The 17,895-nt window shown below is 38.5% G+C and overlaps 1 protein-coding gene across 1 annotated transcript in view; it reads left to right on the plus strand.

The window, feature by feature from the left end:
• The window catches only part of EPHA6 (EPH receptor A6), a gene marked incomplete at its 3' end in the record, with an annotated part of 381,057 nt that overhangs the window by 262,742 nt on the left and 100,420 nt on the right, over window positions 1-17,895 (plus strand). Inside the window, exons 7-8 of the mRNA XM_082277981.1 lie at window positions 16,073-16,120; window positions 16,548-16,710. Coding sequence (XP_082134107.1) covers window positions 16,073-16,120; window positions 16,548-16,710 — 211 coding nt within the window. The remainder of the gene's footprint in view (window positions 1-16,072; window positions 16,121-16,547; window positions 16,711-17,895) is intronic.

Raw genomic sequence — 17,895 nt, forward strand, 5'->3', positions numbered from 1 at the left:
TGTAGAGAAGAGATTTTAATGGAATGTACCCAAGCAGTAACCCAAGGCATTGCAATGAAATCTCTAAATAGAGAAACTAGAGAATATCTTTTGAATCAGCATTTGGAGGAGAGGGCTGGTATTTCTTTGCTTTCTTGTCTTTTGATGAATTTTAAAGCCAAATCCCTTTGACAAAATACTTCATTTTGTTGGGAGACTCGATTTGCAGCTCACAGGCAGTTTTCACTTAAAAAAATTAACCCACCTCCATAGGAGAGTGAGTGGACAGGATATGTGGGATGTCAGATATTACTTTTCCTTCATCCCAGCATTATTTAGAGTTGAATTAAAACATAGAAGTGAGAAAATAACTGAGCAGTAGAGAGAAGGGGGGAAATTAGTTTTCCAATGAGATTTGAAAAAGAGATGAAGAGCTGATGAGGCAGAGAGATAGAGGCAAGTACCAGATTTAAAGAATTAGAAATCAGTATGACCTTGTTAATTTTTCTATCAGTCTACAGCTGTCTTAACTTATACAAGAAATTATGCTCTTTCTTAAAATCTAATATTAAAACAAAGACTGCTATTTCTTTGAGTAATCATTAATATGAATTAAAATGAGCCACCCTGAATTTGAGTGACAGACCTTGAGGTAAATTACATGATAGTAATAATGAGAAGTTTTAAGACTCTCAGTGCATAATATTTTGAATGACAGAATTATTTCTGCAAGAATTAATATGGAAAATTATAAACATGTGAGACTCATCCCAGTTTAGAGGACACCAGATGTTCCTCTGTGTCTTCTCCAGCTAAGGAGATACTGCATTATGATCTTCTCACATTAATTAACCTGACCCTGCTTGAGTATGGGCTGGAATCAGCCTCAGTGAACAGGAGCCATACGTGTTCTCATTAGATAAAATAAGGACATTTCTCATAAGAAGCCGCCTTACACAGACGAGATTCGGTGCCCTGAATTTCTGGGTGACATTTTGGAAACGTGGAGTAAAATCAGTCATTTCTCTTGTAAAGCCCTCTGCCTTTCCGTGAGGTCTGCATGGCATGTGTGACATTCATTGGCCCTCAACCCCCCAACTACTTAAACAGCCAAATCTCTCCAGTCTCTCCACCTCTTTAATCACAATTTTGCACAATGTTTAACTATGTTATAAGGAACACATTTTTTCAGACACAACTGTTACAGCTCCCCCATTTCCTTTACGCAACAGCTATTACTTTTTTGGTTCAGATTTTGCTCTTATGTTAGATTTTTATGTCATGAAGAATAATATATGCAGCAGCTCCCAGTGGCATGAGACTGAAGGGAGCCTGGGGGCTGTGTGACTTTAATCCATGGGCAGAATTGGTTTGTTTGGTGCTGGTGTGGCTGGGTTCTTGGCATGCACAATGGTTTTTTTTCTGGGCATGTTCCTTTATTGTTGCTATCCCTACTGTAGCATTCTCGACAACCTTGCTAAACTTTAAAGTCAACATCAGTGACAGGATTGGGGAACAGGAACAGATTGACAACATTAGGGATAAGCATGTGAGCACTTCAGGTACCTGGCCAGTCAGTGAGTATATTCAGTATAAAAAGCTGTTTGCTTTAAATGATCAACTGGGCAATTTTTAACTTCATGCTAATATTTTTTTTTTAATGGACAGTTTTCTTCTGTAATATTTTTCAAATTATTCAAATCATTTGAGGCATAAGTAGCAATCTGCTGCCTACAAAATATTTCTGATATGACTGGAATCAAGAAACGTAGGACTTGTGCAATAATACATTTTCATTATATTTTCAACACATTCTCATCCAAAAAGTGCTGAGTATGTGGGATGTACAAGAGCTTTTGGACAGTAGTTTTGGGCAGCCCTTAGTGTTTGTTCATAGCTGCAGGAATAGAGCAGCATGTCACGGGGAGGCACCAGGGCTCCGCCTCAGGCATTCTCGGCCCTTTGTAGCTCCTGGGAAATGAACCATGTCTGCTGAATGTCTTTAAAAAATTATCACTACAAATGTGCTTTGGGATATAATCATTAAAATGAAATCTCCTAGCTTATTTTAGCATAGTAAGTGGTGTTAAACAAGCTTCTCAGTTTTTCTGTTCCGCTGTTATTAACCCAGTTTCCCAAGGGAAAAAATGTAAAAACCTCGGATTCTAAAAAGAGAAAAAAATAGGTCTCAGAACTGTTGAAAATGAGAGTGAATAATTACCAGGCTCTCTGACCTGATACAATTTTTGCCTGCAGGAAAAAACCTAAGGACCTTGCAGCAGCCATTATTAATGACACCCATGTAATTACTATTAGGAGGAAAAGAAATCCGGTGTCTAAGTATCAATTACATGCAGAAAAGGGTTTATCAAAGAAGTTCTGAGTTAGGCCTCTATTAGATGCCTGGTTTGGCTTGTCTACTAATCATTGTCAATTATTTAGAAATAGCTTCTGAACTTTTGTATTTAATAATAAAGTAGCCTATAGAGGTATTACTGTTGTTCCTGCTGAACCAAAAATTCTCAGTGAGAAGTATAATTCTGTTTAAGCAAGCCTGGTGGATTTGATATTAAAAAAAAACCCCATACTTAAGTCTCTGCTGATCTTATGTTCTTGCCTGCAGCCAGTACCATTTTCTCCAAGGAAAATTACATGTACAGTGCTCATTCCAGTAACTGCTAGAAGAGCTGCACAAATGCAGAAAAAGTGCATTAATGGTTTTGAATAAGTGGTTTTCAAATGCTTTCAAGGGCATAGGAATAGCATAGGAGGTATGCAAACTATTACAAGACGACAAACACAGCCAGTTCCACACCTCAAATTAAGCTAAGAAAGCTAAATCCACTGATGTCAGATTGGTTGCTATTAAAAGGATTTTTTTTTTTTTTCCCAGCCATTACAGCATTAGAACATTAGGAAAAATAGTTTTCAAAATTGTATACTGACACAGCAAGAATAATAGCAATACTGTTAACCTCTGGAATCAGTGGTAATCTTAAATATGTGTTTAGGTAGGACCAAAAATCAGAAACAGCTATTTATAGAGCAGAAAGTTTCAGCTAAGGATGACATTTAGATGATTTTGATGAATATACTGTAGAAAAGAAATGCTTTCTCTTCAGAGATAATGTATCAGTTGCACAAAAGGATGTGGTATGGAGTTTAACATGTTTAATCCTGAATTAACAAAATAGAAAATGTCATCCCAAAGTTATTATTAACTGCCTGTTCACCTTTGAGTTTAGGTGCAGCAAGTTTTAGTTGCATATGATAATAGAGTCGGAGTTCCCTCAGATACCTTAAGATAAATTCAGGAGTCAAACTTTGGGTTTGAAAGTTTGACAGATTTTTACAAAAAACAGTGGCGAATTTTGTGAGCAATAACCTACATATAACGAGCATACCTTCCAAAAGATGGTCATCTAAATGAAAGTGATTTCCTTAGTTATAAATTAAATACAACCTCTAGCTCTCCATTTTCCTAAACCAAGTCAGAACGTTTCCTTTAGACCCTCTTAAAATACGAACTAGCTTTAAAGTTCCCAAAAATCATCTGTGAGCCCAAACTATATCAAAAACTGAAGGTAGCACAGCATTTTTTATAATACACAAATGAGTTACTGTTCATAAATTGTTGATTTGCAGCCACAAAGGTGGATTCAGAGATTAAATGAAGAAGAAATATACCTCGAGACATGGGTTTATATCTTTGTCTAAATGAAGGAGTGTTCAGATATCATTTCACTTACAGTTTCTTCCTGCAATATTCAATGCATTCAAGAGGTACTTGAGGAGGTACAAAGGCATGAATCATTTTGGAGAGTAAAACCAGAGAAAGTTCCTTTTCTTTTCTCTCTCTTTTTCTAACACTGCATTGCAATTGTACTTTAAACACAGAAAAGGACAGGATATTAGTTTTCCACTTTGAATGGTTTTTTTCCACATTAAATGAAGATGAAGCCATATAAATTACGACTGCATAATAACAGCAACCTCTTTTTTATTAAGTAGCAGTGTCCCCAAAGCAGTCATTCTGGGAGAAGGCAGAAAAACCCAAAGGGAAAGAGGAAGCTCCTTCAGGGAGAGCCCCACTCCATTTTAATGCACTAAAACCACGACTTTCACATTTAATATTAATATAATCACTTTACCACCTATTAAACAAAAGCTGTGGGTTTGGTGTGGGGACATGGTTATTGGAATCAAAATGAACACTGGAGGAGCTTTTCATTTAGATTAATAATTTCATTAGCCAACTTGAATTCACAGAAATTGTACCTTATTCAGTAACTCTCATGTAGTTTTGTTAGGTTTGTACCTGAATTAACCCACAAATTTTTATTCTCTTGATTGAAAGAAGCACAGTATTATAATTCTCTCTTTTTCTTTTGAGTTTTTTGATATATTTGCACTAATAGTTTCAAAGTGCCCTTTCTTGATGTGCTTGTTGGGATGGCTGAGTTAACAACCTATTATTGTGTACTCCTTACCGAGCTGTTAATAGCTTTAGAGTCTTTTGTAGGAATTCACCTGCTGCTCATAAACACATTTATGTTGCTGTAGGAACTTCACCAGGTTGATGTATCTTGTATTTGCAATGACCTTGCACAAACTGCCTGGTTTTCATGCATATTCTGCAAGTATTCATATTATATCAACGAAACAGCAGTTCTTTAGTGAGTGAACAGCTTTTTTTAAAAAGGTGTTGACACCTATCTGTAAATTTCTTAACATTTTTTCAGACTTTTTGTTGTTGTTTTTACCACCTCCAAAAATAATATTTCTGCTGAAGTTAGCTACATCAGAAATGGGCACTTCCCAAAAAAATTGAGCAAAAACTTGCTTTGTCAGTTTTGGAAGTGCAAAATCAGCATTTTGATTTACTTCCTAGATTGTTTACTTTGCCCTTGAAATTCATGTTCAACTAATGGGAAAAAAGATTGCTGTTTTTGCTTTACACCCCATTAACTCACCGAGGTGTTTGAAGAAAACATAAACTAAAGGAATATGCTATATTTATTGTTGATGTATTGCCAGGTTCTGCAGTACACTCATGACACCAGAGGTGAATTCAGCCCTTCTGAGTTAACATTACAAGATATATATTTGCTGTTTGCCTGCACTGAGACACGAAAAGGTGTATGCATGTGCTCAAAAATAGACCAAAAAATGTGATATTTCAGTGACTTTTCAATAGCTGTTATGTGTTTATATCTGAAGAGGCTTGCATAATGAAAAACAATGCATAGTCTCTATATAGAGATCAGCAGGTTCCCTCTTGCCTCTGATTTATTAATCGTATTGCAGTGATTAAAGTCAAACACTAGTTAGTGTCAGACTTCATGTTTTAGAGCCAAAATTCTTCCTCCAAAATTGATTTTTGTTGGATGGTTGAAATCTATCTAAATATTGTCAACATTATTCTATACTTATAAATCCTAATTTTCTTTCAAAAGAAAAGAATTTGTCCCAAAGATTTGTATTCACAGTTAGCATATGAAAGACTTGTTACCATATAACATTCATGTGGTGTGAAAGGAATCCTAATGCCTTCAGTCATTTTTTTCCAGAATAGCAATCTGAATAGCAATCTGCATCAATTCAATCTATAAAAGTAGATCTTTTGCTTACTTAAATAAAAGTGCTAGCTTTATTTATACCACTGAATTTGTTTTCAAGCTGTTGTATATCAATAAGGATCTTTTCTGGATTTGCCAGGCAGGAAACATCCAGTAGCAAATGAAAAGAGAAAATTCTACATTAGTCTCCTCTTCTAATATTAAAAGGTATTTATGTAGAAGATTCAAACTAAGCTTAAACTGATCTTAAAATAAGCCCAGTCACTCTACCTGTCCTAACATCCTAAAAGGCTGAAACAAATTTTAGAAAGGAGTTGGAAAGGCATGTTTCCACAGGAGGTTTTTAGTACAAAACGTGGGTTTAGTACAGAATGTGTTTTTTATGAGGGTGTTTGTAGAGCTGCAAACATCACACAGCAGTTAAAATTTCCCAGCAAGGTGTTACAAACATATCCAGCACTGAAAGGGAGCCCTAATCCAAATCCTGGCCCTATCTGCCTGTGAAATATTGTAGGAATTCTGAAATTAGGTGAATTAAGCAAATATGTTATCAGCCCCATTAGAGCTAAGTTCTGTGTAGCTAACTAAGTGCTGTACTACATTTTCAGATTGGTAGAATCACTTGATTTTCACAGCTTTGAACATATGTTGTGCTTTGCTGGGGGTTTTTTTTGGGGGGGGGGGGGTTGGGGTTTTTTTGGGTTTTATTTGGTTTTGGGGGGTTTTGGTGGTTTTTTTCTGTCAAAATGGAGCACTGGCTACTCTGTACTGTCACCATCACTGTGAAAGTCTTCTGAAGAATTGGATGATTGCTCTTCTATTGAAATTCCACTTCACTTGCAAGATGCTTCTTTACATTTAAATTGCCTTCACACTTCAGTAGGAAATAGGATCACCACAGTTTGGAGTTTTGTCATGTACAGCTGTGATATTACCCATGCTGGTAATGCTGGGTGTCAGAAGATAGCCTGCCCCATGTCTCAGCAACTTAGAGACCTTCAGGTGTTTGGGCTGTGACTTTTTGCATTGCAGATTTTTCACATCACATGAGTTGTCCCTTTTTGCTATCTTTCTTCCAGGGTCTTGCATTTGCAATTTAAATATTATCCAGTGACCTACTTCCCATTTGTAACTAGAAGCACTATTTCTATGATATATATAGATATTGTCAAATTGACTGAACAAATCACTGATATTCATGATTGTTCACTATTTCCTATAGACAAGAAACTGAAGTATATTCAATAAAATAATCAGGAAGCAGATTGTTTTTAAAATCCCCACAGTATTTTTTAAACACAGTTTGTAATTAAGCTTGTTGCCTAGGGGTGTTTTGGAAGCCACAAGCAAAATAGGTTCAAGGAATAATTAAGAAAATTCATGGAGGAAAAAGTCCATGAGCTGCAAAACATAATGAAGCAAATTTGATTAATTCAGAACGCCACTAATTTGCAGATTGCTGGACTGTGGAAGATTGTTAAAGGTGAGCATGGGAAGAAGGAACCTGCACTGCCAATGTGGAGTGTCACATCTGCAGTGGCATCAGGACCTCTTTCAGAATTGTGAAATATGAACTTCACACACCAAAGGAATGACTTGGGAATCAGCCCACTGGCTGCATGTCCATAGTTCTCTGGGCTTGTTTCACAGCAAAGAAAGTCACAGAAGCCTTCCAATCTTCAAATTTTCAGTTTCAAATTGCTTCTGTTTCCTGTTGCACTGTATTTGTCAGCAGGTTTATTATATCATTATGAAGTAAACCTTAGCCTTAGGTATCCCAGGAGAAACCATGCATTACTGTCCAAAGGTGAATTTTGAATACTACTTGAGCTGAATTTTACCTTTAGTAATCTAGTTCACGCTTGCAGTAGCTTCCTGCTTCTTTCCAACTAGAAAAAAACAATTAAAATTAGTGAAAAAATAAGAAAAATCATCAAGGCAGTTGGAGAGGCTGGCACTTTCATATGCTGAGGTTAGAGAGACTTCTGGAGATCCTGGTGCAGAGGTTTTCACTGGTAAATATTTTTAATTAGCGAACAACTGTTATCAGAGCAGCTCATTACTGTCAGAAAGATGGGATTTAATATCTGTGCTCATCTGACAACTCAGGCCATGTTCTCCAGCTGCCTTTATTATATGCTGGATTGCACCCTGTTCCATCCCCAACTTAAGGCACAGCCTTTTTTTATTTCAGTTTAATCTCCTTGTCGGGACAATAAGCTGTGTCCTGTCTGCTGCCTTCACACCTGGCAGTCCCACTTGACCCAGCATATGAACCACACAGCTTTTGCTCTGCCCACCCTTCACCTCCCTGTGCTGGCAAGAATTTTAACACTGCTTTAGAGTCTCCCTGTCCTCATCTCTCTCCTCATTTAATTTTCTGCTTTTCATGGTTCACCTCACATCAACTCATTTCTGCCTTTCCAAGTATATAATCCAATTAAAATGAAGTTTGTCTGGGGTTTGACCTTTCTGTATTTTTTTTTTTTATGATTGGTTATCTGCTCGTCCCCTTTTCATGTTGACAGCCTCACTTTATATATGGAGAAAGTGATGAGCTGACTGACAGGCAATCAGAATATAAAATATTGAATGGCCAAACAGGTAAAGGACACTTGAGTGTTTCAGCTCCCCAAACTGTTACATCTCAGATTAATCATGAGGGAGGCCAAGGAGGGAAGGCAGAGGGTTACAGCCTGAAGGGGTGATGCCTTTAAGTGCTGCAGGTTTCTGCTCTGAAGCAAACACTAGAGCCATTGGAAATTTTCTCTATGGCCCCTGCTTTTTGCTGCCACAGTTTTCTACTTTGTTCAGACTGATCCTCAGATCTTTGCAATCACTTCTAAATTTACTCTGTCTTGTTCAGCTGAAAACCAGAGATACAAGGGTTTTAGGAAGAGCATTTTTTTTAAAGAATCTGAATGGTATCTTTTACTTTTAGTGCCGTTATTGTAATTTTTCTTACCATTCTACATTACAATAAAAATTTAATTAATCCTGTTGATCAGATTGTAATCAGATAGTAAATAATGCTAGAAGCATGTTTTTGAACCTATGAATCTTTTCTCTAAAATCTTCCAAGTATTACAGCCAGCATTCCTGTTAATTGATGTACTGTAGGTCAAAGTAGTTTTCTAGGAGAAAATCAGCATCACCAAATTAGTGAATATAAAGAAGCTTTCAAAGACAGACACTGAGTTTCACTGGTGTACTTAATTTTATTGATTTCAGTGTAATTACTCCTTCTCTACAACAATCTGCTTAAGGTGAGAAAGTATCTACAACTAGAGGCAACAGGCATTCAGAAGGTGTGTTATGAAAATATTCTATTGCAAAGAAAGAAAATACTTTTTGAGAATTATTGGGGGGAAATTACTTGTGAGAGGAATATGGGCTGTATAAATCAGAGGCAATTTCCATAAATTAGAGCTGTGGGGAGTCTTTTTATTGACCACAGAGAGTAAGCACAAACTCCACAGTTTGATGTTATTTGTCTTTAATAGATTCTATTTGAACTGATTAATCAATTAATGACTATACCTAATAATTAAGTACTGTGTTATCCTAATGTGCATCACAGCATTAAAGTTCAGGTGACTGTGCCAGTGCAGCTGATCCCATGAGAAAAGAAAGGGAGAATTTGGAGATTTCATTGCACAGTGGACTAGAGCTATGATCAGTAAAAATTGCTGTCTTCGAGAATCATGGTCATTCCTTTAAAATAATGATGCTTCCTCTGTAGGTCACATTGTGTGTGTTCCTCAAACTGATGTACCTAGGAAAGAGGAAAGATGGGACCAAACGGTCTCATAAAAATTTCTTTTTTATTATTGGTGCTTTTATTTAAGCATTTTTAGTGTCTGAATCATGAAACTCCAAATCTTCTTTACTTTAATGTGGTACTTATTCAGCTTTGACACTGTGCTTCAGTGTACCAGATAAAGACCTGGTCCCTGTGGTATATAGATTTAATCTCTATTAGTACTTCTTTCACTTAAATAAAAGTGCTCTGAAAAGCACAGGCAGGATTATGTGGCTTAATACAGAATTTTCATGTTGCAGGACAATAGATATAAACTAGAAAATGTGTTTGCAAGCAGCTGATAGTAAATTCAGTTACTCTCTTTGGATTCTTTCTACACACACACAGACTTAGCTGTGGGTACACAATAAGTCTGTTTTAGCTGGAAGAAGGTTTGGAAATCCCTTTCCCTAGGGTCAGTTTAAGAAGACTTTTGCTACTCGTGAGACTGAATGAGCTGAATACCTCCATTGTCATTCATTAAATAAGCTAGACTAAGAATATATAGCTCCCAGTATATATTCTAAATTATAGAAAATTATATTTGATTATCTTTTAAAATTGCTAAACTGAGGACTGATACTATTTTGATTAGAGCCATGTCTCTTTTTGCCACTCAGATATTAATGGTGACAAATCTTGTATGCCTGAAAGTGCCAGGATTTTATCAGTGCTCTCCTGGTAAAGTTAATCTTTTAAAGGTTATTTCATCACTATAAGCAAAATTCTGCATTTCAGCCTTAATTTCTATTGATTTTTCTTTTCCACTAAAGATTTTGAGATATATAATCTTTTTCTCACATATAACATCAGAATGTAAACTCTTTGATTGCCATAGGAGTCTAAACTGATTAAAGGTCATCCATCATATTTTGGTTAGTCTTTATCAATATTTTTTCTTATATGTTTCTACAAAGTCTTAATTTCAGTGCTGTTTTCTTCTGTACTTAGGGGGGATAAAATTAGAGAGCAACTTGTTCACACAGCTGTGGCATGTTAAAGTTTATTTATTTATTTACAGTTGTTAATGTTATTGGGGGAATTTCCTTTCTTTTAAGTATATGAGAAAACTGGTAATAATCATCACAATAATAGAACATCTGGATATTGAATGCTACTCTGCTGCACTGCAAACACAGAAATTTCATTAATATTTATCCTCTGATGCTGCTGCTCCATTAAATTAGGTTGTCTAGTCTTAGACCATTAGCACCATTGTGCCTTCCACTCAGCCAGTCTGTTTCTTTAGATATGAAAAAATGCCTTCTCTATAAAGCCAAGTATAAAATTAGGGTAGATACAGGTTCAGATAGTCAGGCAGAGGTGGCTTCAGGAAAGAATTTGATTCTGAAAGATTTTCCTGTTCATGCACAGAGCAAATTGTCACGGATTAGTGAACACCGTCCCCCATAATCAGAACTGAGTCCATTTGCAAGAAGAATCACACAAACAATAAGAAAAATACAATTTCCTTAGAAACAGAGATAGCATTTTCAAAGTTCATATTGTAGTTCTGTTTAACGTGGATAGGTAGTCATAGACTTGGTATCACATTGTGTAATGACATTGCATTTGGATTATATTTATGTTTTAATTACAGATTTTCACCAAGATAAATTTGCAGTAGGCTATGGAAGAGAACTTATGAATTTCCTCGTATCAGATTGTGTCTCATAGTTATATGAGTGTATTATATTAGATAGACTCCTTTAACTCATGTTTAACCCCTCAGCCCCTGTGTTCTCAGAACTGCTTCTTGCGAATCCTGTGGCCCTCCTAAGATCACAAATGCTGCTCTGATACTGATTTAGAGGATCAGAGCATTTCATTTTTCCCTTTTCTTTTTGTGAACACTGAACCATACATAGTGGCCAGCTATATATTATTTTACTTCTTATGTGCCATGGGAAGTACAGCCTCATGAGTGAAACTTCTGTTTTACTTTGCGGATTTTGTAGTAGCCCTCTGTAGTCATCAAGAAGTACAGAATAAAGGTAGTCCTTGGCATTTCCCATTGATCCTGGCCCTGTCACTGCCTAGGTCAGAGACCTGTCACAAAAGACAGATCCTTGTAGCACACAAAATCATGCTTCCTTTTGATGGAAAATAGGGTGCGTGGTAAGTGGGTTGATATTTGTCTATAGTTTGCCACAACATGAAAGGAGGATCTGGGAAAAGCATGAAGTTAGATCCAGGAAGTACATCTAAGTCCTTCAGTTTAAAATTCACTTTTTAAACCCAGAATCCCTAGAAAAGTAAGTGCATATTATCTGTAGCAAAAATGAGACGAAGCATCCCCAACTTGTCTACAGCCTAGAATTGCATTTGTTCTGAGTCCACCTTTAGCCTTCCTGGAAAAGATCATGGCACAAGGAGTGGCCAGCCTTGAGAGCCACCTCCATGCATCTCTGTGAAAAGCTCTGGCTTTCCAGGTGGGCTGCAGATCAATTGTCGAGAGAATGAAATAATGGCAAAGCATCCACTCTTTGGAGAATACTCTTACGTATGAATCCTGTTACAGTGCGGGGATTACTGCAACACGTGCACCAAACCAGGAGTCCCGTGGAAAGGAAATCTATAGGAGGGACTCTGGGTAGGTGTTCGGGAGCTGTTCATTTCCCCAGCCGGGGCCGGGGCTCTGCCGAGGAACTCTCACAGGCCCGGCCCGAGGGTCCTTCCCGCGCAGGGAGCACAGAACAGCCAATGGGAGCGAGGCTGAGCAGGGGCTGGGGAAACCCCGTGCCGCCCTCACGGCCCCTGCCCGCGGCTACTTCATGGCAGGGGAGAGGGCCCCAACAGAATCCCATCCAGAAAGGCTGAATTTTTCGTGTAAAACATTCCAGCCCTGTGAAGTTTCCAGCTATGAATCATTTTGTCTTGAGTTTGAGCAACTTTTTCCTCAAGCTCCTGAAGCTTGTTCTCCAACCAAGGTGACGGCTTCTCTTTCCTCTGTTTCACGGGCAGTAACAAATCTTGCCCCCTTTCCTATATGACGGCACTATTACTTTTGAGGTTGTGTGCTCCCAGACATCATTTTTCAGTCTGTGGGATGGATGGCATAAGAGGCTGCAGAAAGAAGAAAGGAGATGGGAGGGCAGGAAGAAGGGGCCCTTTGGGGCTTCCTGCAGGCAGCCCCAGCCAGGTGATGTGGAAGCAACAAGCCAGACAACCCCTGGAAGTGCCCAAAATACCTTCCAGAAGGGACGGGCAGAGATGGCTGCCCCTCAGGAGGTTGCTGTTAGCCCCAGAGGGACCCATTTTGTTGATTAAATGTTGTCATCACAGCCCTTGTCACGCTCATTGTCTTTGACCAACTACAGTTAGTGAATTATACTAGCTAACTAATGTGGAAGGTATCTTTTCAGCTTTATACCGGCTAGTGCTTGTATTTCAATGCCTTAGAAAGCCTCGAGCAGCCTTGAGCGGTAGCAAGGGCCATCTAGCACTTTGGTAGCTCTAAAATCGGTACCTGAATCAGCTGCAGAGCAAATACCATCAGCAGAAGCAAAGAGGGAGAAATATAGCTCCCTGCTCGCTCAATTCCCTGCAGTTAGAAGCTTTCAAATGAGACAGACAACCAGAGATGTTCACAGGAAAGTAGCTGAACTGAGAGAGAGAGCGGAGCCTCCCCTCGACCATCTTTTATTCGGAGAAGGGGAAAGGGGAGGACTGGGGGCGGACCCGGGGTGAGCGGCCAATCAGACACTGCTGAAGAGTCTGAGTTACATTTGGCTTTGCCCGCGCTTGGAACAAAGGAGCTCGGAGCACATGGGCAGGAGCACGTGTCTTTGGGAGGGAGAGGGGAAGCTCGGAACAGGCAGCACCAAACTGCTTGTCCACACCCCTGGCTATGGGGCCAGTGTATCCCAAATGTCTGTTTTACACAAGCAGTAGTTAGACTGTAAGAACATATAACAGACATAGCTCAGATTTTTTCTTTTCCAAAAGTCGTTCCCAATTTTTGCTGCCAGTGGCCTTGTTCTACAGGCTTCAGGGAGTAAATCTTGTCATTGGATCTTGGGGAATCTCTACTGATTTTTTGACAAAATTTCCATTTCAGTCCTCCTCTGAAGGACCCTATTTCTTTTTACAGTTCCATCAATTTTTTCTGCAATCTCTCCAGCAGGTCAGAACAAGCAGTACATTGTTAAGTGCTAGGACTTGATTTCAAGCAGTAGTGTGGGGAAGAGAAATGGCTTGCAACTATTACATTGTACAGTGAAATCCCTTGGGTGCTGATCTCTTCCTTAGCTTACAGAATCGAGATAAAAATTTCCAGAGCATTCCAGAGTGTAAAGTCACTGCCCATTTATGTGCCAAGACAGACAGAGCACACAGAAGTCACTACAGCTTTGAATCATGCTAATATAACCTGTATGAAACAAGCATTTGCTGTTTACATAATCTTCAGTGAAGATTTCCAAGATCTTTCCTTCACTGGAAGTCATGTCTTTACCTGGACTGAAGTGGATAAAGAGAATCTTGTATTGATGTTGTATTTAACAGGTAAAATCACAAACATCATGCCAATGATTCAGTGTGGTCTAAGGGTAAGTGTTTGTTGCAGAATCAGGTGTTTGTTGGTTTGGGGTTTTTTCTCTAATTCTTAGATTGATTTTGAGCTGGTTGATAACTTGTGTTTAAAGACTGGGTCTCTTTTGGGCAGGTATTTACCCTGATTAGCCACTTCATTACTAAATTAAAAGTTTTGGGTTCTCTGAGTGTGTGAACCCTTGCCAAGTTACATGGTAAGTTATACATCCCCTTTACACGTTAAAGTCCCTGGAAGTTGCACATCTAACATAAAATAGAAATTAGCTCTTCATGACACACTGAATGGTTGTGAACCGTCCATAAAGAAGTATGAAAACTCCCTTGGATGAGTAGAAGTTCTCTATTCCCTTACAAATCTGATTATTAACTTGTTACACTTTTTTTTGCTCACATACCTGATATTTTTCAAGTTGAATTAAGCTTAACCACAAAAAAAAAAAAAAATTCACTCAAGTAAATAGGCTTTCTGTCAGAAGAAAATAGGTATTTTCTGAAATGCCTTAAAAAGTATGTCTAAAGTCCGCTAACCTGTTCAAAGTGAAGTTACAACATTTCAAGTAATTGGGAGAAGTCTTATGTTTAAAGTAATTAGATGGTATATTAATTATAGTCTCTATCCATAAGATGACATGTACATTTTATCCTACTATTTCAATTTAAATACATGCTCCTCACGGCCTCAAATTTTGGTAACAGACTGTAGAACAAATAAATACTTCCTCTTACTGAAGTTTCTCAAATTTTTTCCACTGTTTGAAGGGCAAGCTAAATGCAGTTATTTTTTATGTTGATCATTGTTGCCTTCTTCCTGTTCCTTCCCTTAACAGAGTCATTAGGTTGCTTCTGTGTGTTTGTTTTTTAATCTGGTTTTCTCAGCCATCTCCTTGTATTCGTACTGGGGGAATAGTGATCCACCTGCTGCCCCGTGCTAATGTGATTTGTTACACATGGCTGAAGTTAACTCAGCATGTTTTATATAAAACTCTTTGTTATATACAAAAAGTACGTACATATTGCTCAGAAGAGGTTAAAAGTCCAACAGAACCTATCTGAAACCTATTCCTCTCCAATTATGTCTCTTCTGTGAACTAGATTTCCTTCTGAACAGGCTGGAAGCACCCTTTGAATAATGTGTACCTGCTCTAATATCACTGCATGGTATCCTAAACATACATGGTGCCCTGTGGGTGTCACAGTTGGACTGTTAAGCACATGCCAAGGACATTCCTGCTCAGTTTGGAGACAAATCCTGCTCTAGGGGAGTAAAGCTAGCCTTAAGGCACCACATAAAATATTACAGACTACTGGCTTGTCAAGTAACTAATGACAGGGAATAAATGTTCCTCTTCCTGATGCCTTAGGTTTTAACTTCTATATTTTTCAAATCCTGTACTGCCTAGTGTGTAACTCTGAAGTTTTGTGTAGCCTGTTAGCTGCTGTTCTCTCATGCTGGTTAGGCATTACAAACCCTCTCTAGGTTAGCTCTTCAAGGACACCGGGCCCCAAATGTGTAAACTAAAAGCCTCTGAAGAGGGGGCAAACTTGGGGTAATTACATCATGAACCGAGGTTATAATTGGAGAGTTAACCCTGATACACAAATGATACGCAAATGATATGCAAACTTATAAAAGTTTGAAGAACCTGTGACCCAGGGTCCATCTTGGGTGTAGCCTTTTGACTGCCCAGGGTGTACCTTTGAAGGCCCTTCAAATAAATACCTCCTTTGATTCTCTTATTCTTGTCTAGTCTCTGTGTTTAGGTGGCCACCTCAGGCATCATTCCCAGTCATCCTCTCACGTTAAAGGCATCATCCAAGACCTGTCTAGAAAAGCAGCACTCAGTTTATGCACAGAAATTGATGTGTCTGGTCTCCACAATAGAGCAGCTGGTCTGCAGTGGTAATTCCCAGGGACCATAATTCTCAGGGATATCTGCGAGACTCAGGAACTGTCAGCAGCTGCCAGGAGATTAACAGGGGACTTCTGCACAGACTGTTTCTCCTTATGGACTTTCAAAGTGAATTTCATGTATGACTACCTTACAGCTACCTGGAAACAGACATTGAGCTCAGCTCAGCAGCAGCGAAGCAGTTGAACCATGCTCAAAGTTGACAGGCCTTAAAGAAAAAGTTAATTCCTATTTTCTTCTACCCACAGGTCTACCCACGGATAGCGCCGGCATTTTGGCACTACCTGCGGGTAGAAGTGAGTAGCGGGTATTTGAATACTCCCACATCTTTATTTTACAGCTTGGTAGTGTTTACTGACCTCCTAGTTTGTCCATTGTGCCAAAATAATGAGCTGCCATTCTAGTTGCCATTCTTCTGTGAATGTAGTCTTGTACTAATTCCATGTTGGTTTGACTGCGGTTGGGTTGGTTACTAACCCAAGTCACAAAAACATGTCTGTATGCAAGGGTAAAGACAAAAAACCTGAAATCTAAAAGTCAAGGCCATATCATACATTCTGACTGTAGCACAGAGCCAAAGTACAGAAACCCATACCTGCACCTCCTTTTATAAACACATTTTACATTCGTGAGAAGAATATGGAGCTTCAGGTCTGTTATATCATTTTTGCAAAGTTTGTTCAACTCAACTTGATATCATTTCTTCCCTCTTTTGTCCCTCAGGAGCATGAGCAGCTCAGCTATTCCTCCACAAGGTCCAAGGCTCCAAGTGTTATCATCACAGGTCTCAAGCCAGCCACCAAGTATATATTTCATATCAGAGTCAGGACGGCAGCAGGATACAGCGGCTATAGCCAGAAGTTTGAATTTGAAACTGGAGATGAAAGTAAGTTTTACTGAAGGAAAAAAAAATTAAATACAATAGAAGTAGCATCTAATTCTAAACCAGTGAGACATTGGGAGTTTGAATGGCTGAACCCATACCATTTGCTTATCACAAAATGACCACTGCCATGTGATAAAAAGCAAGCCTCAGACTCACAGTTCTGGATTTACAACAACACGTAGAAATGTTAGCCCGATGCTGCAGCTGAAGGAGTGTTCTCTTCCATAAAATTTCCTTATGGGTCCCTTCCAACCTGAGATACTCTAGGATTCTGCGATCCTTTCTTTCCTTATAGAAGTTCTGCCTCTTGACATCTAGAAATGCCCCTAATTGAGCTTAAGCTTCACCTAAATCCAGCAGCTTTCTGCACGCTCCCAGTGATGGACTTTTCGCTCTGTAGTTGTCAGTGCTCCCAGATTCCACAAATAAAAAACTGAAAACTTTTATATGCATTTCCATCAACCAATAAACTACAAAATTTGGCAGTAAGAAGCAGGAAGCCCTCCTATTCCTACAAAATATGCAAAAAGGCTTCATGTGTGATGTTCATGCTCTCAACAATTTTATATTTAAGTCATGTGTTGCCCTCCGTGTTCAAAGAAACATAAAAAAAGTATTTACATGTATTTGAGAGAAAATTAGTGCAGTAGATACAACATTAAAACACTCATTAATTAAATTACTTTAATTAGCCAATTATGTATACCATGTTTTTCATTAGTGTTTTAGAATTCAAGTTGTTTAAGCTAATGCACAGACTCAAAACTATCTAAGTGCTTCCAAGAGTACCCAGGGATTTGTGTTCCATTTTCATTGCTTCTTAACTTCTGTTTCAAAAATCAATCAGGGATAGATTTCCAAGTACTTAATGCCTAATTGGACTTTTTAAAATTTTCTGGGTACTTAAGCCAGTTGGTTTGAATAGGAGTTGAGCACTTGGGTGCTTTCAAGAATTTCAGTAGATCTTGTCTGTCTCTTTTGGTGCCAAAAATACGAGGCTTAATTCATATAAAAAGAAAATAGTATTTAAACCTCTGTGAGGTTTCACACTGTGCAAATGTCACTTTTCCATCTAAATGAGGAAGACTGTGGTTCCAGTGACATTTCCCTCATTGGTACTGAGGGAATCTCCATCCTAGCCCCATTTCTCTTTTTCAGTCCACTGATGCAAGTGGCCCTTGGGCT

This window comes from Coloeus monedula (assembly GCF_965178545.1).
Source record: "Coloeus monedula genome assembly, chromosome: 3".
NCBI lineage: Eukaryota > Metazoa > Chordata > Aves > Passeriformes > Corvidae > Coloeus > Coloeus monedula.